This window comes from Chrysemys picta, chromosome 3 (genome assembly GCF_011386835.1).
Source record: "Chrysemys picta bellii isolate R12L10 chromosome 3, ASM1138683v2, whole genome shotgun sequence".
Classification (NCBI taxonomy): Eukaryota; Metazoa; Chordata; order Testudines; family Emydidae; genus Chrysemys; species Chrysemys picta.
The window spans coordinates 4417631-4440852 of NC_088793.1; the positions used below are offsets into that span (position 1 = coordinate 4417631).

General features: G+C 48.5%; 1 protein-coding gene across 2 annotated transcripts in view; it reads right to left on the minus strand.

Annotated features, from left to right (window-relative positions):
- Positions 1–1797: 1797 nt before the first annotated feature.
- The window catches only part of LOC135982120 (ethanolaminephosphotransferase 1-like), a 42846-nt gene continuing 21421 nt past the window's right edge, over positions 1798–23222 (minus strand). The window contains exons 4-10 of one of the 2 annotated variants that reach the window (XM_065587361.1): positions 18826–18900; positions 17980–18242; positions 16444–16552; positions 14992–15040; positions 13459–13639; positions 11657–11839; positions 1798–8465 (exon numbers count right to left, since the gene is read on the minus strand). In XM_065587361.1, the coding sequence (XP_065443433.1) occupies positions 8349–8465; positions 11657–11839; positions 13459–13639; positions 14992–15040; positions 16444–16552; positions 17980–18242; positions 18826–18900 (977 nt within the window). In that variant the 3' untranslated portion in view covers positions 1798–8348. The remainder of the gene's footprint in view (positions 8466–11656; positions 11840–13458; positions 13640–14991; positions 15041–16443; positions 16553–17979; positions 18243–18825; positions 18901–23222) is intronic. The other variant, XM_065587362.1, reaches the window with a different exon arrangement.

Consider the following 23222-nt stretch of genomic DNA (forward strand, 5'->3'; position numbering starts at 1 on the left):
CACGTCCCACCCCTGCCCTCAGGGGGAGCAGAAGTGACCGTGGCTGGTGGCTGATCCTGGCAGCCAGCGAGTGAGCCTTTTGGGGATGCTTGCTTGCTGCTGCACCAATATTATACAAATTACCTAGTTAACGTACGACCACGAACCTCTGCTTAAAATATCGGGCTTCAATCCCAGTGGCTGGGAAAATCTGGCCACAAGGGAGGCTGGGAGCAGGGTATCAGCGCCCCTCCCAAGGGACCAGGCCAGGTCCAGCTCCCATTCAGGGGGCTCTGTGGGGTAACTCACTGACAGCCCCACTCTCAGCAGAGGGCAGTTGTGGGGGAGCGGTGGCTCGCGCCACTCTGAACATCAGAGCAGAACCCCAAACTGGACTAGTCAAACAGGAAGCCAGGGCAGAGGGGAGGGCCAGGGCCAGGAGGGTGGAAGAGGAAAGGATCCCAAGCTGGGAGCGGGGTAGAAAAAGCAGCTAACGGCAGCAGTAGAGTGAAGGCCTTTGGGCTAAGACCCAGTTTACCATCTGTTGGATCATTTACAGGTGACTGGGCTTGAGGCACTAAGTCATTACTGCAAGCCCAGTTATTGCTGGTGCTGTTTGGGGGACCTGTTTGGAACTCAGCAAACTGGTGCATGAAAGAGGAGGTGAAGCCTGCTTTGCAAGGAGGGTGAAGGAAAATCCAGGTGGCAGATTCATTCTCCACTAGTGTAATATGTGTGAGGAGAAGAGAATGAATTTGCCTCATACCCAGGGAATGTCAAAGGTTACTAGTGCGGCAAGTCAGGACTCCTGGATTCTACTCTCATCCTTGCCAGAGACTTCCTGTGACGGCTTGGGCAAGTCCCTTAACCTCTGCAGCTCAGGGCAGGTCTTCACTACAGGGGGGAGTCGATTTAAGATACGCAAATTCAGCTATGCGAATAGCGTAGCTGAATTCGACGTATCGCAGCCGACTTACCCCGCTGTAGGGACGGCGTCAAAATCGACCTCCGCGGCTTCCCGTCGACGGTGCTTACTCCCACCTCTGCTGGTGGAGTAAGAGCGTCAATTCGGGGATCGATTGTCGCATCCCAACGGGACGCGATAAATCGATCCCCGAGAGGTCGATTTCTACCCGCCGATTCAGGCAGGTAGTGTAGACCTAGCCTCAGTCTCCCCCCACCCTAGAGGGATAACTTTCTTTACCGTCCATGGGTGTTTCAGGGAACCTTTAATGATCATGTAACATCTGCTAGCTGGACAGGACTCAAATTCTTCAGCTAAAGTTCTGGGAGGTTGGGGGAATGTGAGTGCCATTGACTTTGGAACTGCAGGATTTGATAGCAGCTGGACTGCACTGGGACAAGGGTTCAGAAAGTGCTTTGCACCCCTTTATCACCTTTGAGGCTCTCCAAAGTGTGGTATTCCAGTGCACTTGCTGGAGACATGCATAAGGTGCCCACCTTCTGTATGGGCCCATTAGATTGTATATGCTGCACGTTAACAGAATTAGTTGGGAGAATGCAACACTTTCTTCCATCTTTGGCAGAACTCTGTGGAATTGTTTCTCTCTCTCTCTCGCTCTGTGTCTGTCTGTCGGCAGGCACTGAGATGTACACCTAGGAACCTCCGCCAGCTGTTGGATGATGTGCCGGCTCCAACGAAGCGTATCCCATTGAGGGGGTGTGATCTGACCCAAACAGACCGAAACACCCTCAAGTCAATTCTAGAGTTCAAAGGAGGAGACTGCCCATCTCAAAGGCAACTGGACAACACGTTCTACTGAAACCATCAGCAAAAACAGACAATGAGAAAACCGCTAAAAGGCTTGGAAAATTTTATTCTTTCCTGAAGTTTCATTTTCAATATATATATTTTTTTTACAATAAATATGTATCAGCAATAGCCTTTAACAGATTGGCATTCAAATCCACTGCAGTACTCTAAGCTCCCAACAGTAGAGACACATGGATCCTAATGAGAAAAGCAGGTTTGGTAGAACTCTGCACTGACAAGACAATATATAGTTATACTGGATTTTCCTGTTTAAATAAAGCTCTGTACAATCAGTTTGCTTAGCGGTGACTGGTCCCGGCCAGGCTACGGCTCACCTGGGTGGGATGGGACAGGATGTGTTTGCAGACCCACTCACGGCAGTGAAGTGACAAGCAGAGGCTCTCAGAGCCGTGATAGCAGGCCACAGTCACACAGGGCCAGGCTCAGGGAACACGACGGGTCCACGTTACAGTTACTTGCCACGGAAGCTTTTGTTTCTGTAGGTGGAGGGGGAAGTGTTGTCATGGGAGTTCCTTCCCCACTTAGCGCAAAGAGTCAAGGGAGCAGGAACAGGCAGTTGTATGCTAAGAGTCAAGTAAGATGCCCCCTTCTTACTCAACAGACCTGCACCGAAGTGACCAGTCCCAATGCAAGTCAGATACTTTGGAAAATCCCACCCACAACTACTAGCATGAGCCTTTTCTGCTCCAACACCATTAGCCCTGCAGAACCCAAACGAGGGGGATTCTGCTCTGCTTTGCCATCCGTTGTGTGGGCGTAACTGAGGGTAGGGTGTGGCCTGCACAGTCTCCATTGCTGGGGTTGATACATGAGCCAGGAAGAGCCCAGCTCGACTCTCAGGGTGCAGGTTGAATGAGCAGGGCTGGCAGTTAGAAGACCCGTTTGATCTGGAAGCCTGGGAGATACAAACATGGAGCCCACAACGTCATTGTTACAGAGTCACCTTCCCAAGCATTTTCAGCTCGGGCCTTGCGCACGCCTGCCCCCAAAGCACACCGTTCCGTTTAGTGGGCTCTGCACTCAGTTAAAGGCTGCCCTGGCAGGGGATGCTGGGTCAGAAGGAACTTCTTGCTGCCCAAAAAGCACATCACCCTGGACCAGACTGACCAGCTGTCAAGTAATAACAAATAAGTCCTGGTAGAATGGAGCGAACGAGGCAGATTTATATCTGGAAATGAGACCATCACTCCAAACCAAATGCACCTGAACAATTAACTGGTTAGTAACAACTAGCACTACCTATTAATAGATCTTTATTCCTGGAGCATGTTCCGTAAGACGCCATGATGATGGCTAACCGAGCTACAGGTAGCAAACAGCTTTCCTCTGGGACGCAGGTCTGCTAAGAACGTGCTGCTAAGTGATGCCTCCCTCTTCTGTTAGGTTTTTCGCTGCTGCCGTAAGACAGAAAACAGGCGGCACTGACAAGTCCAACTGCACGGTAGGATTTTTCTGATTTAATCAAGACTTGGTTCAGCAGCAAAGAGGTTAAACAAACTTCTGTTGCAACCACCTTCCAAGACAGCAGACATAAGATGCTGTCTCCGCAGCCCTGGCCTGCCGCCACCTCCAATACAATGCTGCGAGGTAGACTGGGGACATAAGGCAAACAAGGTACTAGCAAAGGCTTCCCTTGGCTACTACAACCCTTGCCCAGTTTGCTGTTCGCCTGCATTTCAACAAAGCACAAACAAGATCTAAGACAGCCCAGCTGATCTCAACCCACCAACCCAAGATGCCCCCAGTGAGTGGCACACCACATAAAACCACCACCACCTGTGACAGAGAAAGATTCTCCCGTGGCTTTCAGCACGCAGAGGATTTACCATCATCCCAGTGCTGCAGCACAAGGAAAGAGGAGCAGGTCTCCTTTACAAACGAACCAAATCCCCCAACTCCAAGCGGTTGGGTTTTTACGCCACTGTTAACGCACCATTAGCTAGAACCACAAGAGCTTCCCAGCTGTTCAAATTACTTGCATAGCAGGCAGCGCTGAGTGCATCTTTGCAGGGCAAGTCGACACTACGAGAGGCTACGTCGGCACAGCTACGCCGCTGTAGCGCGTCTGGTGAAGAGCCGCTGTGCTGACGGGAGAGCGTCTCCTGCCCACCTAGCGCCAGTGTGGTCAGCGCTTAAGTCAATGTCACTTGTGTTGCTCATGGGGGGGGGGGGGTGTCTTTTTCACACCCCTGAGCGATGTAAGTTACATCAACTTACGCAGTAGTGTAGCCCAGCCCTCGGCGTGGAGGAAAATTCAGCTGGGCCACAGCTGAAAAAGCAGCATTTATTTATATACAACAAATCTGATCGGTCACTTCGGAAAGTCACAACAGGCCAGAACGTTCTCACTGTGGGCTAAGACACCAGGAGCCCAGATAGAAGACACCAGGAGCCTAACTTTAGAAACCCAAGATCTGAATATTTTTGCTGTAGTGACCAAGAAAACCCCAAGCTGAATGAACACATTAGTCATCCATGAGATTCGGTATTGGCGGATTCCCCAGCGGTACCCTAGATCAGGCCGCGAGCACGATAAATTCACCAGACAGGGCACAACAGGCATGGAAAGGCCAGGTACAATCTCAACACTGCAGTTCCTGCCTTCCCTATTGTTTGTACTCGATGGACCAACTGCAACAGAAATGCTTGTGAGGGATGCTAACTTGGACCACAACGGCTACTTTCATTAACATACCAGTGACTTCAGAGAGCTGTTAAACCTGCACGTATGTGCCCCAGCTAAATGCGTGTCTCATGAGCCGGATTTTACAGTCACGAGGTTGAACTCGGGGGTGGGGGGTCGTTGGCAGAAGATGTTGCATGGGGGGAGAGGGGCTGCAGGTCCGCAGGGGGGCGAAGTGCAAGTTACACACGCTCAGGAAGCCTCAGCATGGAAATGAAGCTGCGCGCGTAACGAACCGTTTTTCTGAGCGGAAGAAGCCACGCGATGGCATGTGTGTCCACTCCCAAGGCTTCCAACACTCACTTCAACCACAAAGATCCCTAATCGCAGGAACGCAAGGGGTCAAAGTGTCTTCAGCAAGCCACTGGCTTATTTTCACAGTGCTCCGGCGAGTCTCTAGCACAGGAACGGGAGCAGGACGATGTTATGGAAACCGGCTTGTGGAGATTTAACGACATGGAACAGTCCGTTTTGAAGCCAACCGCTTACGTACACTGCCTGACTTGGGCACGTTGACGGCCCAGAGGGGTTCTTCCCCAATGCTCGGCTCTGCCTGCCGATAGTCCAGGCTGAGGTACAATTGACAGCACTGAGGCATCACCCGGGGAGCATTTTTAAGGATGATAAAAGCAGCGGGGCGGCTCACTCAAGGGTCTCAATAATTAAGGACACAAAACAAGCAGCTCTTTTACATGGGCAGAGAAGCACAAGGGCTCAGAGTGCCTCAAATACGCGGAAGGGGAATTCTAAGCATGGGCACATACGCTCCTGGGTCAGAGTATCATTCCTTCCAAAGAGCCCGGCACCGGAAAGGAACGCACCCCGCTACAAGGAAGAGGCCAGGGTGAGGAAGCAGAATTTCCACCTTCGTGTCTCCTCCTTACCCAGTATTGCAGAGGCCAGAACAATGACCAAATCCAGCCCTTCACTAGAGAACGAGTTTATTTTTAAAGACCGAATTAGGAGAAAACACCAGTTTTCTTTAAAAATAAACCAACCCAAAAGATTTGCTCCCCCTCGCACACACTTGTGGTGGGGAGGCTGTAATTTTGTCTGTTTCTGATCAGACATTTCATTCCCCAGAATCCATGACATCAAGCACGTCAGTCACTAAATTCAGATCAACACTGCGCAAATGAAAACTGTTTATTGTGTTGGGCGGCAGAACGTGCCCAGAGAGCAGAATAGGACAGGTTAGAGAGCTCATCCTGCCCTCATCTGCCTGAGCTCGAGCAGCATTAAAACTGGTTTCTAGCATAATTTGATTGTAGAGGTTTTGCTAGCCCCAACATGCAATAAGTTAAGGCACCAAATTCCACGACTCCCCAGAGATAAGCCTGTGTGTGTAAAAGGGTTTGAGAGATCCTGCCGTAAGAACATGTCAGTAAAATGCATGAAGGCATTTAGATTGCAAGTCTGCTCTAGCTGCCAGCCTCCACACAAGAGTTTTTTTCAGGGTATGTTTCCATGCACGGCCCAAAGGAATGGTTCAACGTACTCCACAGCCAGAGGAACAGTGACTAGGGAACCGAGCAGACAGAATCTCACAATGTAAACGCCACCCCAGTCTGAACACAGCCGTGCTGCCGGGAGAGTGGGGACGGGGCGGAGAAATGGGACATGCCAGAAAAGGAAATGCAGAACACGTTTAGCTTCATGCTTGGGACCCAGACATTTCTTAACGTGACTAGTCAAGGGGAACTGGCCCAAGTATTCCATGATCCGTCGGCACGCAAATGGAAAAACCCAACCTCAGCAACGTGTCACGGCCACGAAGGCGGATTGTGCAGTAGGAAAACGTTCCACAGACAGTTAAACTGTGTGTCCCATTTTCAACAGCTGGTTTCAAATTCTTAATGTTTCTTGCGCAACTACAATTTCAGTTAATTTGCCCATAATTATATATTTAATTCAACAGTTACGAGTGTCAAAAATTGAAGCACAGCCCAATTCCTCTGTACATTTAAGCTTTTTCTGTACAATGTCAGTAATATATATATATATATATGAGAGAGTACTCCACTTATTTCATCAACTCTGAGGGGGGAATAAGAGGTTTTTTCCTCTCCCAGATTAACACCTTCCTCCAGTTCCTGATGTACAGTCATGACACATTAACAAAACAACTAAAACGTGTTTAGTCCAATCACCTCACAGCCGAAAACCAAGATGGGAACACCTAGAGATGGAAGCAGTAATGGTATTTCCCCGCTTGAAATTAAATTCTCCCCCTTGTGTCTGGCAGGGTGTACCTCTATCCATCAGCTATGATCTTGTACAGGACACCCCAGTGAGAATTCAAGTTCAAATTAAAACCAACCTATTTACAATAAATGCTGTGAACTGGCTTCTGGACGTTCTGTTTCGTATAACTTGCATGACAATGATTTACATTTACAAAAGAAAAGCGTTAAATAGTAATGACAGTTAAGTTTTCCTAGAGCAGGAGATTTTTCACCCACGGAAGGAATACACCATGACCAAGCTACTCCCCAGGTATGAATGAATTTGTTCCCACAATACATTATATATGAACATTCGTTGTGCTTGCCCACTTCCGAGTGCAGCCTGTCCAGAGTCTGGGTTTAGGCTGCGCTCTTCATTCAAGCACAAATCTTCATTAAATACAATGAACAGAAAAGAAAATCAGCACTCAGTCTTCACCACCACTCAATTAAATGAATTACAAAAAAGAAAACCGCTGAACGCAAACTGCTTAACAGATGGGAAACAGAAAGCTGGATGGGATGTGTGTGACCTAAATGACATGGTAATTTAAAAAAATCACCTCTACTTTTCCCCCAATAAAATATCCACAAGTGTATGTGCATGTCAGCGGCTGTAAGAACTATTCGGGTGTTTTTCCAAGCTGTGGGATTTGCCACAATGCAGTTCTCTGGAGCTGTGAGACAGCGTATGTAGAGATTGTCCCACCCTTCACGGGGATGTGCACACAAATCATAGTGCATAGAGCAAGTCTGAAATGAGACAAGCTCCATGTAGCATGTGACTCCCCTTCCCCCTGCAAGCCAACCCTCTGACATTAAATGAGGTTGTACTGATTTATCAGAAGGGAGAATTTGGCCAAGTGCTATTTTAGCTCTTGCAGGCAGTAATAAGCCACCCGCCATCCCAAAACAACCATTGCTGCTAAGAGCTCAAGTTCCCTTCATGGGCTCGTGATTAAAGAACACATGTGGCCAATGTATGGTTAACAAGAAAAATACTGTCAAGATATGGTCCCAGTTACCCACAGCTGGAAAGACGGGGGGGGGGGGGGGGGGGGGGGGGGGGGGGGGGAAAGAAGAAGGGGAAGCTGCCTTAACCACTTGGGAATTGAGGGATTTGGCTAAGTCGTCCTAGTGGAATATCATTTGAAGCTTCTAAACAAACATTTTGCATGAATGGACACGTGTGCGCGCATGCTGGGATCTGCTCCCTAGACTAGCATCAAGGGACAAAGGTCATCTGAGAAGGTCTAACACTAGACAGCCGCGTGTGTGACTCATGTGCCTTCGTGTACGACAAAGACGTTCCTCACTGACCCTGCAGCTCAAACGTCTCCGTTACAGATGTGTTGAGGCCACTGCTACTAACTCAGCTGCCAGGTTATTTTGGGTGACCGTGCGTTCTGAGCGATGCCATCCACGTTCCCAAGCCAGCTCTACCCGAACAGAGTTAGGGCTTGAAGACGTCTGGCTAATCTAATATACAGGAATAATTGGAAAGGCTACTCCCCTCGCTTGGTTTCACCATAGAGCGGTTCGTGTTTTCTCAATGGCAGTCGCGGGTGTAGCCCTGGTGTTGAGCCCCCACTGCCCCAGTGTCTGTCCAGAAGATCGATGTAGGTCTGTGGTGATGGTTGAAGTGCAAGCTATTTCCAGCAGTTATTTACAGTACTTGTGCAGACTGCAGGCTGATTTTCTCTTCTTCCCCTTCTAGTCAATCTGTACTGGGCTTCTTTAGCGAGAAAGGCCGGATGTTGAAATGTTTGCTCAGCTGGCTTACCTGGGGGAGAGAGAGAGAGAGAGAGAGAGAGAGAGAGAGAGAGAAAGAGAAAAGTTAAATGAAAGCAGTCCATCAGTCAACATGCCTTCCACTTCAGCCTCAAACAATCAAGGGGACTTGAATGGAGCAGTTCAGTACGCCTCAGGATTCGGGCCCAGGACTGCAGTGAATTGGCAGGGTGCTGTATGTATGGGAAGGATGCATAGCCCCTGCCCATGATATGCTCATCCCCCACCAGGGCTATTAGTCACTCCCTTACAGAAGCCCCTAAGGATACATCTACACGGCAGTAAGACACCCCAGGCTGGCCAGTCAGCTGACTCAGGCTTGCCAGGGTTGGGCTGTAAAACGGTGGTGTAGACATCTGGGCTCACGTTGTAGCCTGGGCTCTTGGACCCCACAAGGGGGGAGGGTCTCCGAGACGCTGAACACCTGCACTGCAATTGTACAGCCCCACAGGCCAAGCCCCGTGAGCCTGGCTCAGCTGACATGGGCCAGCCGCCGGTGTTTTACTGCAGCGCAGACATCCCCTTACGCACCACACCATGGACCAAGCGAGCCACACGTGCAGCTAAAAAAGGCTGAATGGCCCCACATGGGTGCATGGGACCTGTCTCAGAACACCAGGAGCCTGCTGTGCAGGGCCAGGCCAGCCACACACGACACTCTGCAAACCGGAGTACTTCTCTGAAGCACCCCTCTCTCTCCATGGACTGTGAGAATGCCGGCAGGCTCCCACCAAGCCAAAGCCCTGGGACACAGGGCCCACTAGTCCAGCCTGGGGTGGAGCAGCTGCACCAGTTCTACACTCTACCAGATCCGGGAACGACTGACTGTCCTTCAACATGCCACTGGGGTTTGCATTGTGGGGTCCAGCATTTGACCCTCTAAGAGGTTCTGACGAATAGAAATACTTATGGCAATTCCTGACTGTCCAACTAGTGCAATATTGTGCCGCACAGTGACCAGAGGCAAGCGCAAGAAACCCCCAAGGGGATCAGTTCTGGGCAGGCTTCTCCAAAGGAAATTTGTGCCCTAACCCGCCTCACCAGTTAGTGGCTGGTTTTAGCCCTGAAGCATTAAGGTTTCTACACCTTACAAAGAGATTTGTACCCTACCCAAAGTACCTGGATAGTCTCATTACACTTTTATATGGAATCTTAAACTCTTGGTCCCAAATGGTATCTTGTGGCAGTGAGTTCTACACGCTAATTGCACATTGTAAACCATATGCATTTCCTTTGATCAGTTTTTAAGTCGACTGCCTTTCCTCTCTGAACGTGCACTTGTTCTTGAATGCGCCTGGCCTGTTGCGAGCTGTGAAGCCAATGCTCATGCTTTAGCTAAACAAGTAACAAGGGCATACACAAGTCGCTCAGTTGAATACTAGCCATACGTGAACTGCAAAAACAACAAGCAGAGGCTGGCTTGCTTCCAGAGCGCGATAGTCAGACAGCAGCTACATAGCACCCTCTTATAGCTCTGAGCTAGCAGTGCCTGCCTAGCCACTCCCACCAGATGACAGTACAACAGGACATCGGTATGTAACTGTGCCAAGAGACAGTATGTCTGAGATTTGGAGACCCGCTTTTAATTATCCTTGAGAAGCCTCCTCTCGCAGTGACCTTCACAAGGCAGAAAGGGCTCATTTCCTCCCGACAGACAGTGAAAAGCCATGTCGGACTTAAAGGCTGCATTCAGGAAATTTGCTTTTTGATGAGATTATGCAGAGAGCTACGTCAAGTCATTAGGCTGGCTGAAATTTCAGAGTTGTTTTTAAAGCGATTCACATGGCTGGCAGGAAAAGACCAACACATACAGCGTGGCAGCTAAGCAACCACGTCACCCAAGGCCTGTTCACCTGCAGCTCCGGAGGAGAAACTGCAGATTCACTCTCACCCCATCGTGTCTTACAAAGGGGTTCCAAATGGGTGGGGTTTTTCAGAGAGTATAAGGCGAGAGGAGACCATTATGACCATCAGTCTGTGTCACAGGCCCGAGAACATCACCCACTGAGTCCTGCGTCAAACCCGTGTCTTGCAAGGAGCTAGCGTATATATTTTTGAGCTGGCCTGAAGCGACAAGTGCTCGGGGTCCCACTCTGGCTGCTGAGGTGGTCATTTCCCTGTCCAGTTGACCTAGGACAACCCAACTGGGCTCTTCCCACTGAGCAGCACTCCCACCGCCTAGACGTTCTGCATCCTGCCAATTCCTTCACGCAGTGCCGGTCTCCCACAGTTAGCTACAGTGCTTCCTTGATCCCTGAAGGCATCTGGATACAGGGGAGACACTTCCACTGTGCTCTCCCTTCCCAGCTTCTCCCCAGCAGAGGAACTCATCTCAGAAGCTGGAAATATGGCAGGTTCTACGTCAGTAATTCAGGTTCTTTAGTTATTTTGTTCACTCTTTATTTAGCCAGACAACCACCGCACTTCAGACAGCGTTCTAGTTACACTATGCCTGGGGCATCTGAAAGCAATAGTTCAAAGGCGCAGTATGAAAAAAATCAGTTAACGCCTATGGAAAAGTTTATAAATCTGTACGCAGGGCAGAAACACTGTTTGGGTTAACACGTTAAGGCTGTCTTCCCAAGCAGTGCCCCCTACCGGAGAGAGTGTCAAACGGATTCGAGTGTCCAGTCACGTGCTACCCAGCAGCAGCTGTGGGGGCCTTTAGAAAAGAAGTTCTAAGTAAAGTGAAGTATTAGGAAGTGAATGGTACCTAGCTAAGTCCCCAAATAATTTATTTAAAATTAGAGATACGCCCAACCTGGTCTCTGGATCCCATTCTGATCTTGGCCTTTTTCTGACCGACAGAACCAGAACTACATCCGAACTTGGGCGCATTAAATCCATGTTTCGCCAGTGTTGGGTTCCTACGTTTTAAGCTGCAAACTGTGATCCGAAACAGGGTGTGGATCCAGGGTTTGGATTACACCCAGTCTTGAATTTAAACGACTAAAAGAATTTCTGCTGCAGCTGGGCTGTCAGTTCCTGGTGTACAAAATAAGAGCTTTCAGACGCCACCTATTTAGCTTCCTTTCATGTTTTCTAGAAATGCCTCAAACTGCCTGGTATTCCAGGTGTTACATGCGACACCCCCTGCAAAACTGATCAGCAATGGGGCGAAGTGAATCCTACAAGCAGAGCCGCTACAGTGAAACCCCAAGCCCAAAGGCAGATGTCACTTACCACTCCTACTCCGTAGTGGACGTGCGCCAGGGTAATGAGAGCCGTCAGTAGGTATAGGAGAAGATTTTCCCAGTGTGCTGCGACTCCAGAGATCACCACAAAGATGACCAGGGCTAATGGCAGCAGCATCCAGTTGAGAGGCTGGCACCGGGTACTACTCATCTGACACACGATCAGCTGGCACTGGTGGGGGCAGGCGGGAGAAAGGTCTGTTAGATGGGCGTTGGTTTCCTTCCAACGTGAGCCTCCAACCCATGACTCACTCACTCGGAATACAGCAATGAAGGCTGTAGCGGGGTGGTCACCCGCTCCGGCCTTAGAGGGCTTCAAACAGCCCAGGAGAGGGCTGCGGCTGGGAGCAAGCAGTTCCCAGGCTCAGCTGTGACCGTGCCCCAATCAGGGCTCAGCTGGCCCTTATAAGAGGGCAGTGAGCCAGGAACAGAGTCAGTCTCTCTCTGTCTCTAGAGGGAGAAGGCTCTGGGCCTGGCTGCTGGAATGCTGAATGGGGTACCTGAGGGGAGCAGGGCTGGGGGATAGGGCAAGGGAGTTGGGGAGCTCCCGCCTGGAAAAGCCCTAGGCTGCGGCCTTGTCAAAGGCCAGAAAAGTACTAGGGTGCAAGGGTGCAGCCGGTCTAAACCCCCTTTGCCTGTGATGAGTGGCTTTTACACTGCAGTCCGCCCCAGCGAGCGGGGGCTAGATGGTGACTGGCAGTAGCCCAAGACTGAGGCGAGGTGGGGATAGTGGGTGGGGAGACCCTGAGAGCAGGTGTACTGCCAAGGGGCAGCACCCGAGGACAAGGGGCACTGGGTCCGGGAGGGACATGGGGGCCAGCGGCCGCAAGGCACCAGCCTGCAGAGGGCGCTCCTGAGTCTAAGCTTATTCCCAGGACAACCGACAGGAGGCACCGCAGGGGTGAGTCTCGCACCGTTACAGGGCCACATACGTCTCTAGAGCGATAAATTATTAAAACATGGACAATCATCTGCTCTAAAGGTTCCCAAAGACTGAGAAAGTTTCCATTTTCACATGAATTCCTTTTGTGCATATAACCAGAGAAGTCCACACCAAGAGCAGACCATCACAAGGATCTATTTGCATTGATTGGCCAATTCTGGTCAAATCTGACCGATCTTATCTGCAAAGTTAGTAGAAAAAACTCTGCCGAGTGGGAAAGACAGGAAGCCCTGCTTCTGGGCACAGTCCGAGGATAGTGACAGATCTCTGATTAAAGCGCTACAGCTTCCTAAACATCATCGCCAGGGCTGGCCTTTTGTCATGCAAGGCACGGATTCCATGGCTTAACAGTATTCATGATTTAGGGGGGGGATGAGGGCAGGGGCTTCATGTCTGTAGGCAGATGTGACAACACACAGCTGAATCAAGTTTACCAAGAACCTTGCGAGTGACCATGTTAAAGCTGAGAGAGCAGGAACTCAATTATGTGAATTGTCAGCCAGTATCAGGGAGGGGTGGAAAAAGCACATACTGGGTTTGGGGAAAGTGTCAGATCTGGTTTACAGGACACGTTTTTCAGCTCTAAAAGAGTCAGCGTTTCTCTCCTGCCCACTTCAGTGCCTGCCCTTTCAGTCATGGCAGTGCAGCAAAGTGGTTTAGTGACAACAGATACAATCCACAATTCTTGGCATTTTCATTCTGGGTTTGTGACTTGCCTTTCCACCTCATGAGCAGACTGGATAGTTCGTATAATGTAGCCTGACAAACCGCTAGCCCTCACCATTGTGTTAATTCAAATCAGCCACCCCCTGTCCACACGCATTTTAGCAGAGAACTAGCGCTCTTACTGAAATGTTGGCGAAGGCTGTTCCAACCATGAAGTAGAAGAGCCTGGGGTGGACCTCCAGGATGTCCGACGGTGACATGAAGATCCAGGTCATGCACAGAATGAACAGCAATGCTGGCGAGAAGAACGGCAGCATGATTTCATACACTGACCTGTGCTTCAGAGTGTTACTTTTATAGGCCCTGAAAGGCAAAAGGAACACAAATCTTAAGTCAAACTCTCGGAAGCCACAGCTTCTAACAGAGGCAGGCACAAGCCTGCCTTTGGGAACTCTCCAATCCAGGTGAGCGCCCAACTAGCCTTGGGCACCTTTCCTGAAGTGGAGTACGACCAGCACATGCTGGGCAGAGCCCAGCAGTAGGAATTGTGAGAGAAAATGGGCAAGAGGCCAGTCTCAGGTCAGACACCCCCACGAATAATGCACCCATGATAGTTACATGTTGCTTATTCAGATGGGTGTTTGGTAACCCTGCATTAGTGGACGATGGATTTCAACGCTGAAGTAATAACTGGCCAATCCCAGATGCAGCCTTTTAAGGAGCTGGCAACAAAGGGGAGAACCGGGGCTCCCAAATGGAGTTCAGACTGCAACACTGGGTCTGGGCTCGGGAAACAATTCCGATGAGAAAGACGGTTTCCTGCACAGCTTCCTTCTTGCAGAGCCAGTGAGAGGCCAGATCGCCAGAGTAGGCGGATCAGTGAAATCTCAGTCTGGGTAGGCAAGAGTCAAATCACCCAGATTTACGCCAGGTGCTTAACGTTCATTTTGTCTACCGGGCGACTCATGGCTAGTTCAATATTCAAATCAGCCATTAGCAGCGTCACCAGTTAACGTCTGCAAATCAGGAAATCCGTCGGGGAAGTGCAGGATTTTGTTATACAAGTAAATAAAGGGGGGTGACGGGGAGGAGTGTGTTTTGGAATCCAACCCCTACTCAATCCCACAAGGGGCCACTTCCCAGGTTGCCCTGTTCTTCTAGCCAAACATGCCGCTAATACAGCAGCGGAGACCAGAGGTCCCAAAATGCACTGCTTCCACTTGAGCTGCGCTGCTTGGCCTGCACGCAGGGACTAGGGTGACCAGATGTCCTGATTTTATAGGGACAGTCCTGATATTTGGGACTTTTTCTTATATGGGCTCCTATTACCCCCCACCCCCGTCCTGATTTTTCACACTTGCTATCTGGTCACCCTAGCAGGGACCTGTGCTCACAGCAAGTCACATTACTGTATTAACAAGGGCGGCATCTTAAACCCTTCTCCATCTTAATCAGGAGTGCCTTTTGGGCTCCTGGGAAGGTGCCAGTGAAGGTAAGGAACGTTTATAAGGAGTCTAATTTACAGAAAGCTACGCCAAGTCATGGCTCTCCTTCTATTACAGCCGGGGCAGTACTGGGCCATCAATACACCGTGCTCTCCACCTACTTCTTTCTGCAGCATTCTGCCTGGCTAACTCCTAGCAGAACAGGATCACCACATGCGGTGCCTCAGACCCTGTAGAATAGTTAGTTCACATGATTTTTGGAAAACTTACTTGTAAAAGTTAATCAGGCTCATGGGCACAGTCACTGTGAGTGCACACCCTGAAAGAGAAAGATCTAAGTTAAGGCAGCGTAGTAATTCAGAGTCCGTCGTCATCCCCGAACTCCTTTATGAGCATTGGCAGGGACAGGCTGCTAACCATCATGCATCTTTTTTTAAACAGTCATTTGCAACAGTACAGTAGCTGAAAGCGTACTTAAACCCACGCTCACCCCACTGCTGCTCGGATTTGTGTAATGGCCATTAACGGGATTTGTATATTTGACTCAGCTCTTCAGAAAAAGCACTGCCTTGGTTAGGGAAGTGCCAATAAACGCATTGATGGAAAGAACTATTTCTTTTAGTGAAAACATATCTTGATCTGCATTCTGACCATAATTCCCAAGACGACACCCAGTGGGCAGCAGAGAAAGCATTATCAAGGGTTTCACTTTTTCATGCAAGGAGGACATATTTCAGACACAGAAAGGTTATTAGAAGGATAGAAGCAAACAAAACTGCCTAGATTTAATGTGCACCATTTAGGACATGAGAACTGTCATTAACAAAAGCTTTAGTCATTTGACCAAGTTTCATGGACCTCCCTGAAGGGCCAGAGGGCCATGAAACCCCAACACACTTTGAAAGCTGCCAGGGTGGCCAGCGGCTAAGAGATTAAATAGGGCAAAGCTGACGTTTGACCAGGACCTCCCAGCAGGAAAGCTGCCTCAGAAGGCATCTTTTGAAGGCTAGGGGTACCAAATGACTTCTCTTCCCAAAGGGTGAGCCACAAATACATTCAAAACAAGACAGCAGTAAAGCTACCCAAGACTTTCTGGCCAGCCAACCTTAACACATTTCAGCTCCCAGGCTGACGTGAAGAGGCAGTTCTGACACAGTACTCTGTGGAGAAGAGTGATGGGAACTACAGACCAATCTGCTGCAACAGGCTAGGTTCCAAAGGAGAGTCTCTCAGGCCACGCAGGCTGAGGTATCTAAATACAGACCTATTATCTAGCTCGGGGTGGCCAGACTGCACCACAGAGCAGTCCACAGCCACCCTTGATGTTTAGTAGGAGCGTGCAGACTATGGAAACAAGTCCGGGCATGCATGACTTCCACGCTGCTTAGCTTAGTATGGAGCATTGCATGCTGGGACCACCTCCCGCCTGGAGCTTTGTTTGGAGCTGGCTGCCATCTTCTCCATTCTATAGAAGTTAGATGCAGCCCACGGCCACTTAGACGGTTCCCACCAAAACCTCAATGGGACTAGTATCAGACCCTGTGCATTTTGTTGCTTTCAGTCTAGACCAAGACTCGTTCAGGCAAGTTTTCTACAGAGATATTTTATTACGTTTCTCTTTGCTAAAAATATAAACAAATGCTGACTGATTTTTAAAGTGAAACACTGGCTATTGGTAAAGCGGTGGTGGTTAAAAATAGGCTTCAACATGGAGCTTCTTACCAATAATCATTGCAGTGAATAGGTCTCTATATAAGAAATTAAACAGGAAAGGTGCATACCAGGCCTCAACTCCCACAATCGCTGTCACTATGTAGACAACTGAAATGGTCTGAAAAGGAAATGCAGAGAGAGCGCAGACAAGCATTAGCAGCTGGAAAGATGGGTCAGACCAAATGTGCTTTTGGCGGGGTGACCATTCCTCACCAGGCGGCTCCGAGAGCTGCGAGCGTTGCTTTCCAATCAGATTTTCACTACCCAGCTCTAGCTTTAAAACAAGAGGAAGCCTGTATCTCCGGGTCAGATGCAACCACGGTACCCCAGTGCAGCTGTCAGAACCACTTGGGGCCCCAAACATATGCCTCCATTCCCAGGTTCCTACGCTGACTGCATGTCAGGAACCAGCCCAACCTCTGCTTCCGGCAACATGACCAAGGAAGCCTCACTGCTAGTCTGGAAAGGGACAGAGTGAGGCAAAGGTTGCTTGGTCACCGTGAGTTTTAAGGCCAGTCCGGAAAGGGGATAGCAAGGAGAGGGGCTTGTGATGCTCTGCCCTGTTCATCCTCCCACCCCCTGTGAGCTCTGTCTGCACATGCACCTGGGGATAGCCTCACCCCACTACTGGATTGACCAGCACAACCACAGAGGACAGTTGCACCAGCCACCAGAGCCATGTCTAACTGCCTCCTGTAGCAAACCAATCCCTGGTATTTTAGGATTGTTTGATGCACGATCAAGAAAATGCACTATGGATTAGTGCCAGGGTAGGAGAAACTGGAGACGCGGGCCAGAGGATGACTGATTGCAAAGACTAGAGAAACCACGATTTTACTGATGGAAGGGGCAGCTTTCAAGGGAATTTCTAGTGTTGTACAACAACGATTCAGTAGAGATACCTGAACTCGTGACAATCGGTGCTTCTACAACCACTGGACCCGATTCAATCGCACACAAGTATGTACTGCTAAGTCGGTACTGTTACACGGGGGCCACAACAGAATCAGGCCCAGTCAGTTTGGGACAACCAACAATTATTAGTATCCAATTTTTAAAAACATTTCATTTCCTGCTAATGCAAAAACCTACGTCAACATAAAGATACTTGCAACACACATCACTTCTCTGCTAAAGAGAAATCAGATCTGTCCCAATCTAACTATGCAATAAAAGTTTCATGATAACTTCCTCCCTTGTTCCTTGATTCATTAAACTTGACTTTAATCATGGGAGAAGTCTGCTTTGCTGAATCAGAGCTTCATGAAGTAGCCCTGATGATATAGTTCCAACTATTGCACCCTGCAACCAAGCAACCAACCTTTCTGCCCTCTGCCAGAAAGCTCTCCTCCCTGAAGAACTCAGAATATCGTTAGGTTTAGGTATGGTGATGGTGGCACTTTATGACTACTGGACAGATGTCACCATGGGAAAGATGCCAGGGCAGCACATGCCCCTACACAAATAGTTCTGGCAATTCACCAAAGCCTGCCCACTGTTTTCTAAACGAGTATTTTGAAATCAAGAGGCAGAAGGGCTACTTACCACCTGGCTGATGTCATAGCCCCAGGGCAGGAAGAGAATCCCTGTGTTATATTTCTCCCAATGGGAGAGGATGAAGGAAAACAAAACCACCCATAAGAGCAGATAGAGAACGAAGACGCTGACACCATTGGATCCCCGCCCAAAGGTGGAGTAAACGGTCACTACGAAGAACATGCAGGCCCAGCTGTCCAGGCCATGGTCAAAGAGCTCCCCCAAGGGAGTGCTGGAGTTTGTTCGGCGCGCTTGCTTCCCATCAACACCATCTGGAAGGGAAGCGCACAGAGAGGCAAAGTTAAACCTCCCCAGGCAAAGCAAGGGACTCCTCTGCAGCTGCCAGAGAACGTGGGCTCTGCTGAGAAGTCAGCAGCCAGCTTCAGTATCCAGCACTGTCCGCGGGGGTGCAGAGATTGGAAAAAGAAAAAAAAAAAAAAAAACACAAAAAACCTTAGGAAGAGTCTATGTTAAATATTTAACAGAAATCTGCTTTCAATATTTCACGAGTAACCCCATAAAGTCAGTTCTGATAGGAAGAGACATCTACTTTTATGTTCCTCCCTGGAACAAGTGGGTAAAACAGATAAAACAATACAAAGTGTCAGTTTCCAGAGACATCTCAGCCAGAGATAGGTCATTCACAACACCCCAGAGTAAGGGGTGGCAGGGAACCGAGGAATTGCCTAGAATCAGAGTTTTGTTTCTTGGGGGGGGGGGGGGGGGGTGGTAGGGCTGAGGGGAAGGAATTGGGAAACACAGAACTATGACAACAGTTCACTTGACTAATTAAAGTCATTATGATGACAGGCACACTAGAAATCCAAGACACATCATGAGAATCTTAAGTCTTACCAAGTGTATATGCTACGAAGTTGAGGAGACCCACCATGACCCACACTCGATTTGGAACATGCTGATGATCAGGTGCTGTGGAGATTGGAAAGAAGATTGGAGAGTTGAGTGTGCGTACACACACACACACACACACACACACACACACAAACACACACACACCCCCCAGCAGGTTATGCTTTGGTACAAGAGATGCTTTCAACAAGAATTGTTTTAGCAATTAATTGGAACAAGGTTCCATCCAAATCTGTGGGTCATCTCACTGTCCTGAGGAGGCTCCTTTACATTCTCTCAGTGGGCTTGTACCACCGAAAGGAGATGCATCAAATCAGCCTTCACCTGCTCAGTGCCTACCAGCATTCTCTTACGCTTCTTTCTGCGAAGCATCCAGGAGATCCTGGAGATCACACTTTTTGCTGAATTTGTCAAAGATCTGGGCACACACAAGTGTCACACACTCAAATACTGCATCTGCCTCCTTTCCCCGAACCCTAAAACATGCAATAACATTTTCAATGGAACTTAGGCACTTTTGAAATTTTTACTCGTGAGCTATTTTAAGCCCAAGACTTTAGAGCACAGGATACATTCTAGACTGTAATTAGATGGATCTGCATTTCCTGGGATGAAAGTTAAAGTACCTAGTTACAGTACAACCACGATCCTGGATTTTGCTGCTAGGATGGCTTTGTTGCCCTCTGCACCCCACCCCATTCGCCCTTCTGGAGAACAGAGAGAGCAAGAGTTCCAGATCTTTGTGCTGTGAGAAAACCGTCGTGGGCAAGGTGAAATTCTGTCTCCACATGGGGGCACTTTTATTTTTAATGTATTGATTTTGTGGCAGGCTGCAGTCACAGGAGTTAAGAGAGCGATGCCAGGAGAGGGTGAGTCCATGAGCTGCGTGCCAGGTAATCACGATCCTGTCACTGAAAGCGAGGATGCTTTGCTGTCATGGAAACAGAGGTGGGCAAGGACAGATGTTCCCAACTGCTTACTTACTGATGCCAAAATTGAGTAAAAACATCTGCAAAGCGTGATTCTATTCTGAGACGGGACTGTGTGAAAACAGTGGGGGCGCACAGATTCAGAGATTCCAAGGCCAGAAGGGAGCATTGTGGTCATCTAGTCTGACCTCCCTGCATAACACAGGTCAGAGAACTGCCCCAAAATAATTCCTAGAGCAGAGTTTTTAGGAAAAGATCCAAGCTTGACTTAAAAGTTGCCAGTGAGAATTCACCACAGCTCTTGGGAAACTGTTCTAATGGTTAATTACTCTCACTGTTAAGAATTTAGGCCTTATTTGCAGTCTGAATTTACTGAGCTTCAACTTCCAGTCACTGGATCATGTTAGATGTTTCTCTGCTAGACTGAAGAGCCCATTATTAAAATATTTGTTCCCCATGTAGATACTCATATAGACTGTAATCAAGTTGCCCCTTAACTTTCTCTTTGTCAAATAGATTGAGCTCCGTGAGTCTATCATTATAAGGCAGCTTTTCCAATCCTTTAATCATTCTCAGGGCTCTTCTCTGAACCCTCTTGAATTAATCAACATCCTTCTTGAACTGTGGGCACCAGAGCTGGACACAGGATTCCAGGAGCAGTCACACCAGTGCCAAATACAGAGCTAAAATAACCTCTCTGCTGCAACTCAAGATTCCTGTTTATGCATCCCAGGGTCTTTTGGCCACAGCGTCACACTGGGAGCTCACGTTCAGTTGATTATCCACCACAACCCCCCCAATATTTTTCCAGAGTCACTGCTTCCCAGGATAGGAGTCTCCCATCCTGGAAGTATGGCCGACATTCTTTGTTCCGAGATGTATACATTTACAATACGGTTAAATATAAATGTATACATCTAGGAACTAAAGCAGGTAGGCCGTTCTTACATATATATTGTCTGTCAATGACGCCATATCCTCCACACCAAGGCACGCTTTTCCTTACTTTCACTTTATCTTTGCCCCAGCCGAAATGATGGCGGAGGACCAGAAAGGACTTTTCCAAACCCCTTGAGTAAGGATAGGATTTGGTCAGATTCTGTGACTTTAACGGAACTCCATGACTTCTTTGGCTTCAGCCCCCACCCGAGCAGCCCCCCCGGGTGCTGGGCTGGAGCAGCAGCGGTCAGTCCTTGCTGCAGGAGCAGTGGCAGGGCTGGAGCAGCAGCTGGCGTCCCCGTTAGAACCCCTTTCCCCGGTATTCAGTGAAAGCCAGGACAGGTCACGGACTTCCATGAATTTTTGTTTATTGCCTGCAACCTGTCCATGACTTTTACTAAAAATACCCATTACAAAATCTTAACCTTACCCCATGAGTTGCAGCCCTAAAACAAGCCTGACACTTTTTCTAGGGATACCATAGCAAGAGCATTTTAAAGTCTGCTTCCTGTAAACAGTTTAATTGCTGGATGAACAGAGATTACACTTAAAGTATATCCTTTCTCCCCACCCCAAACTGGGGACATGAGACTGACACACTTTCTAGGCAGTAAGACGATCAAGCAGTTGCAGTTATGGTCATTCATCCCCAAGAACTTGTTAAGCAGTTAGTCAAGCCTGCAACATGGAGCCTTACTCCATAGGGAGCACAATGCTCTCTGGAGTCTGCAGCTAGAGCAGGGACAATGTTCTTCCACACCATGCCCAGCTAGGATGTGCCCATTTCCCCTAAACATTCTTGGTAAGAAAAAGTCAGTGGAAGTTTTGCCATTGCCTTCAATAGGGCCAGAATTTTACCCTCTGGTGATTTAGACTTCAAGGGATTCCCAACCTCCACCAGGGCCACTGATGAAAACCCAGAGTTAGAAGCAAGCTCAGTGTAAATTTATCATATACAGCACATTCTGCCAGTGCACCTCAATCCTGACCAACACCACCAACTCAGGCTGGCATTAGCTTTATACGTGTGCTAGGTAGACAGCTGATGTGGCAACCAGCCTTCCACCTGCAGGGCATGGTTTCTGGCCGAGGACAGGAGAGATGAAATCTGAGATAAGGTTGTAGGGGTACCCACACCACCCTCCCCAGCCACCTGATTCTTCTGTCTGCAGCAATATACCACTCTCTGAATAATAAGTTAGGGCCCTGCTACCTCTGTGGTTCAATAGTGCTGCTAGCTATGGATTCTGGGACCCTTCAAAATCCCAGAGCAACCCAAGGTAATGTGAAGTGGCCCCCAGAATTCTTAAGCAACACAACTTGATTGTGAGACGGTAGCAGCACACTGGATCCTGAACAGACAGAACGGCTCTGAATTTACCATTCATGTCAGAAAAGGTTCTAACTCAGCTAATGCACCTCAGTCCTGACCCACAGCATCTGGGGCTTTTCTAGGCCACAGACCCCACACGGCTACTTTGTCCTGAAGCAATCTTCAAACTACCGCATAGAGCATTTTATTTTGGGGTAAGCAGCAACTAATTGTAATGTCGGGGGGTAGCGTGGGCCAAGGAACTGATCGTGGTACTGGGCGCCAGACACTCCACGCAGAGATTAGGACTCTCTGATCAGTTACTTATTGCGTTACCTTGGGCAAGTCACTTAGTCTGAGCCTTGGTTTTCCCATCTGTAACGTGGGTAGGATACTTACCTGAAGTTGAAGCCATTAAAAGGATAACATGCAATAACTGGTTTCAGAGTAGCAGCCGTGTTAGTCTGTATCAGCAAAAAGAACAGGAGTACTTGTGGCACCTAGAGACTAACAAATTTATTAGAGCATAAGCTTTCGTGGGCTACATATGCACATGCATCCGAAGAAGTGGGCTGTAGCCCACGAAAGCTTATGCTCTAATAAATTTGTTAGTCTCTAAGGTGCCACAAGTACTCCTGTTCTTTATGCAATAATTGTTCTCACATCTCTCACTCCCATTACGGGGGAGGAGAATTGTGGTAGTCTCAGATACCATCTGTGCACTAATTTATCTTCAGTGGCAACCATTGTCTCTCATTGTCCCTGTAATCGGGTGATTAATATCCAAAAAGGGATTCTGAACATGTAAAGCAATAGACAAGTGCCAAGTATTATTAGTATGTGGCCGAACACCTGGAAATACCATTTGACTGGAGCCAAATATTAGATACAGGAATAAGTTATAATGTGCCACATTTAAACGTTCATTTCAGCAGGATATTAACGTGGATAGCGAACTTGACAGATATTTTTCTCCAATTTAAACTTGCATTTACCGCATATTATGAGAAAAAACACTGCAGCTCTAATATCTGCTTTATGGGAATTGCAATACCAAGCCATTAGTCATAAGTGTTCTTTCCATTTTTTTCTCCAATGATATTTTGGAAATTATACCAATTCTGGCAAGAATGACTAATAAAATGACTAATTCGTTTCTAAAAACTCGAGGTGGACTTATACACTCTGGTCTTAGAGACCGG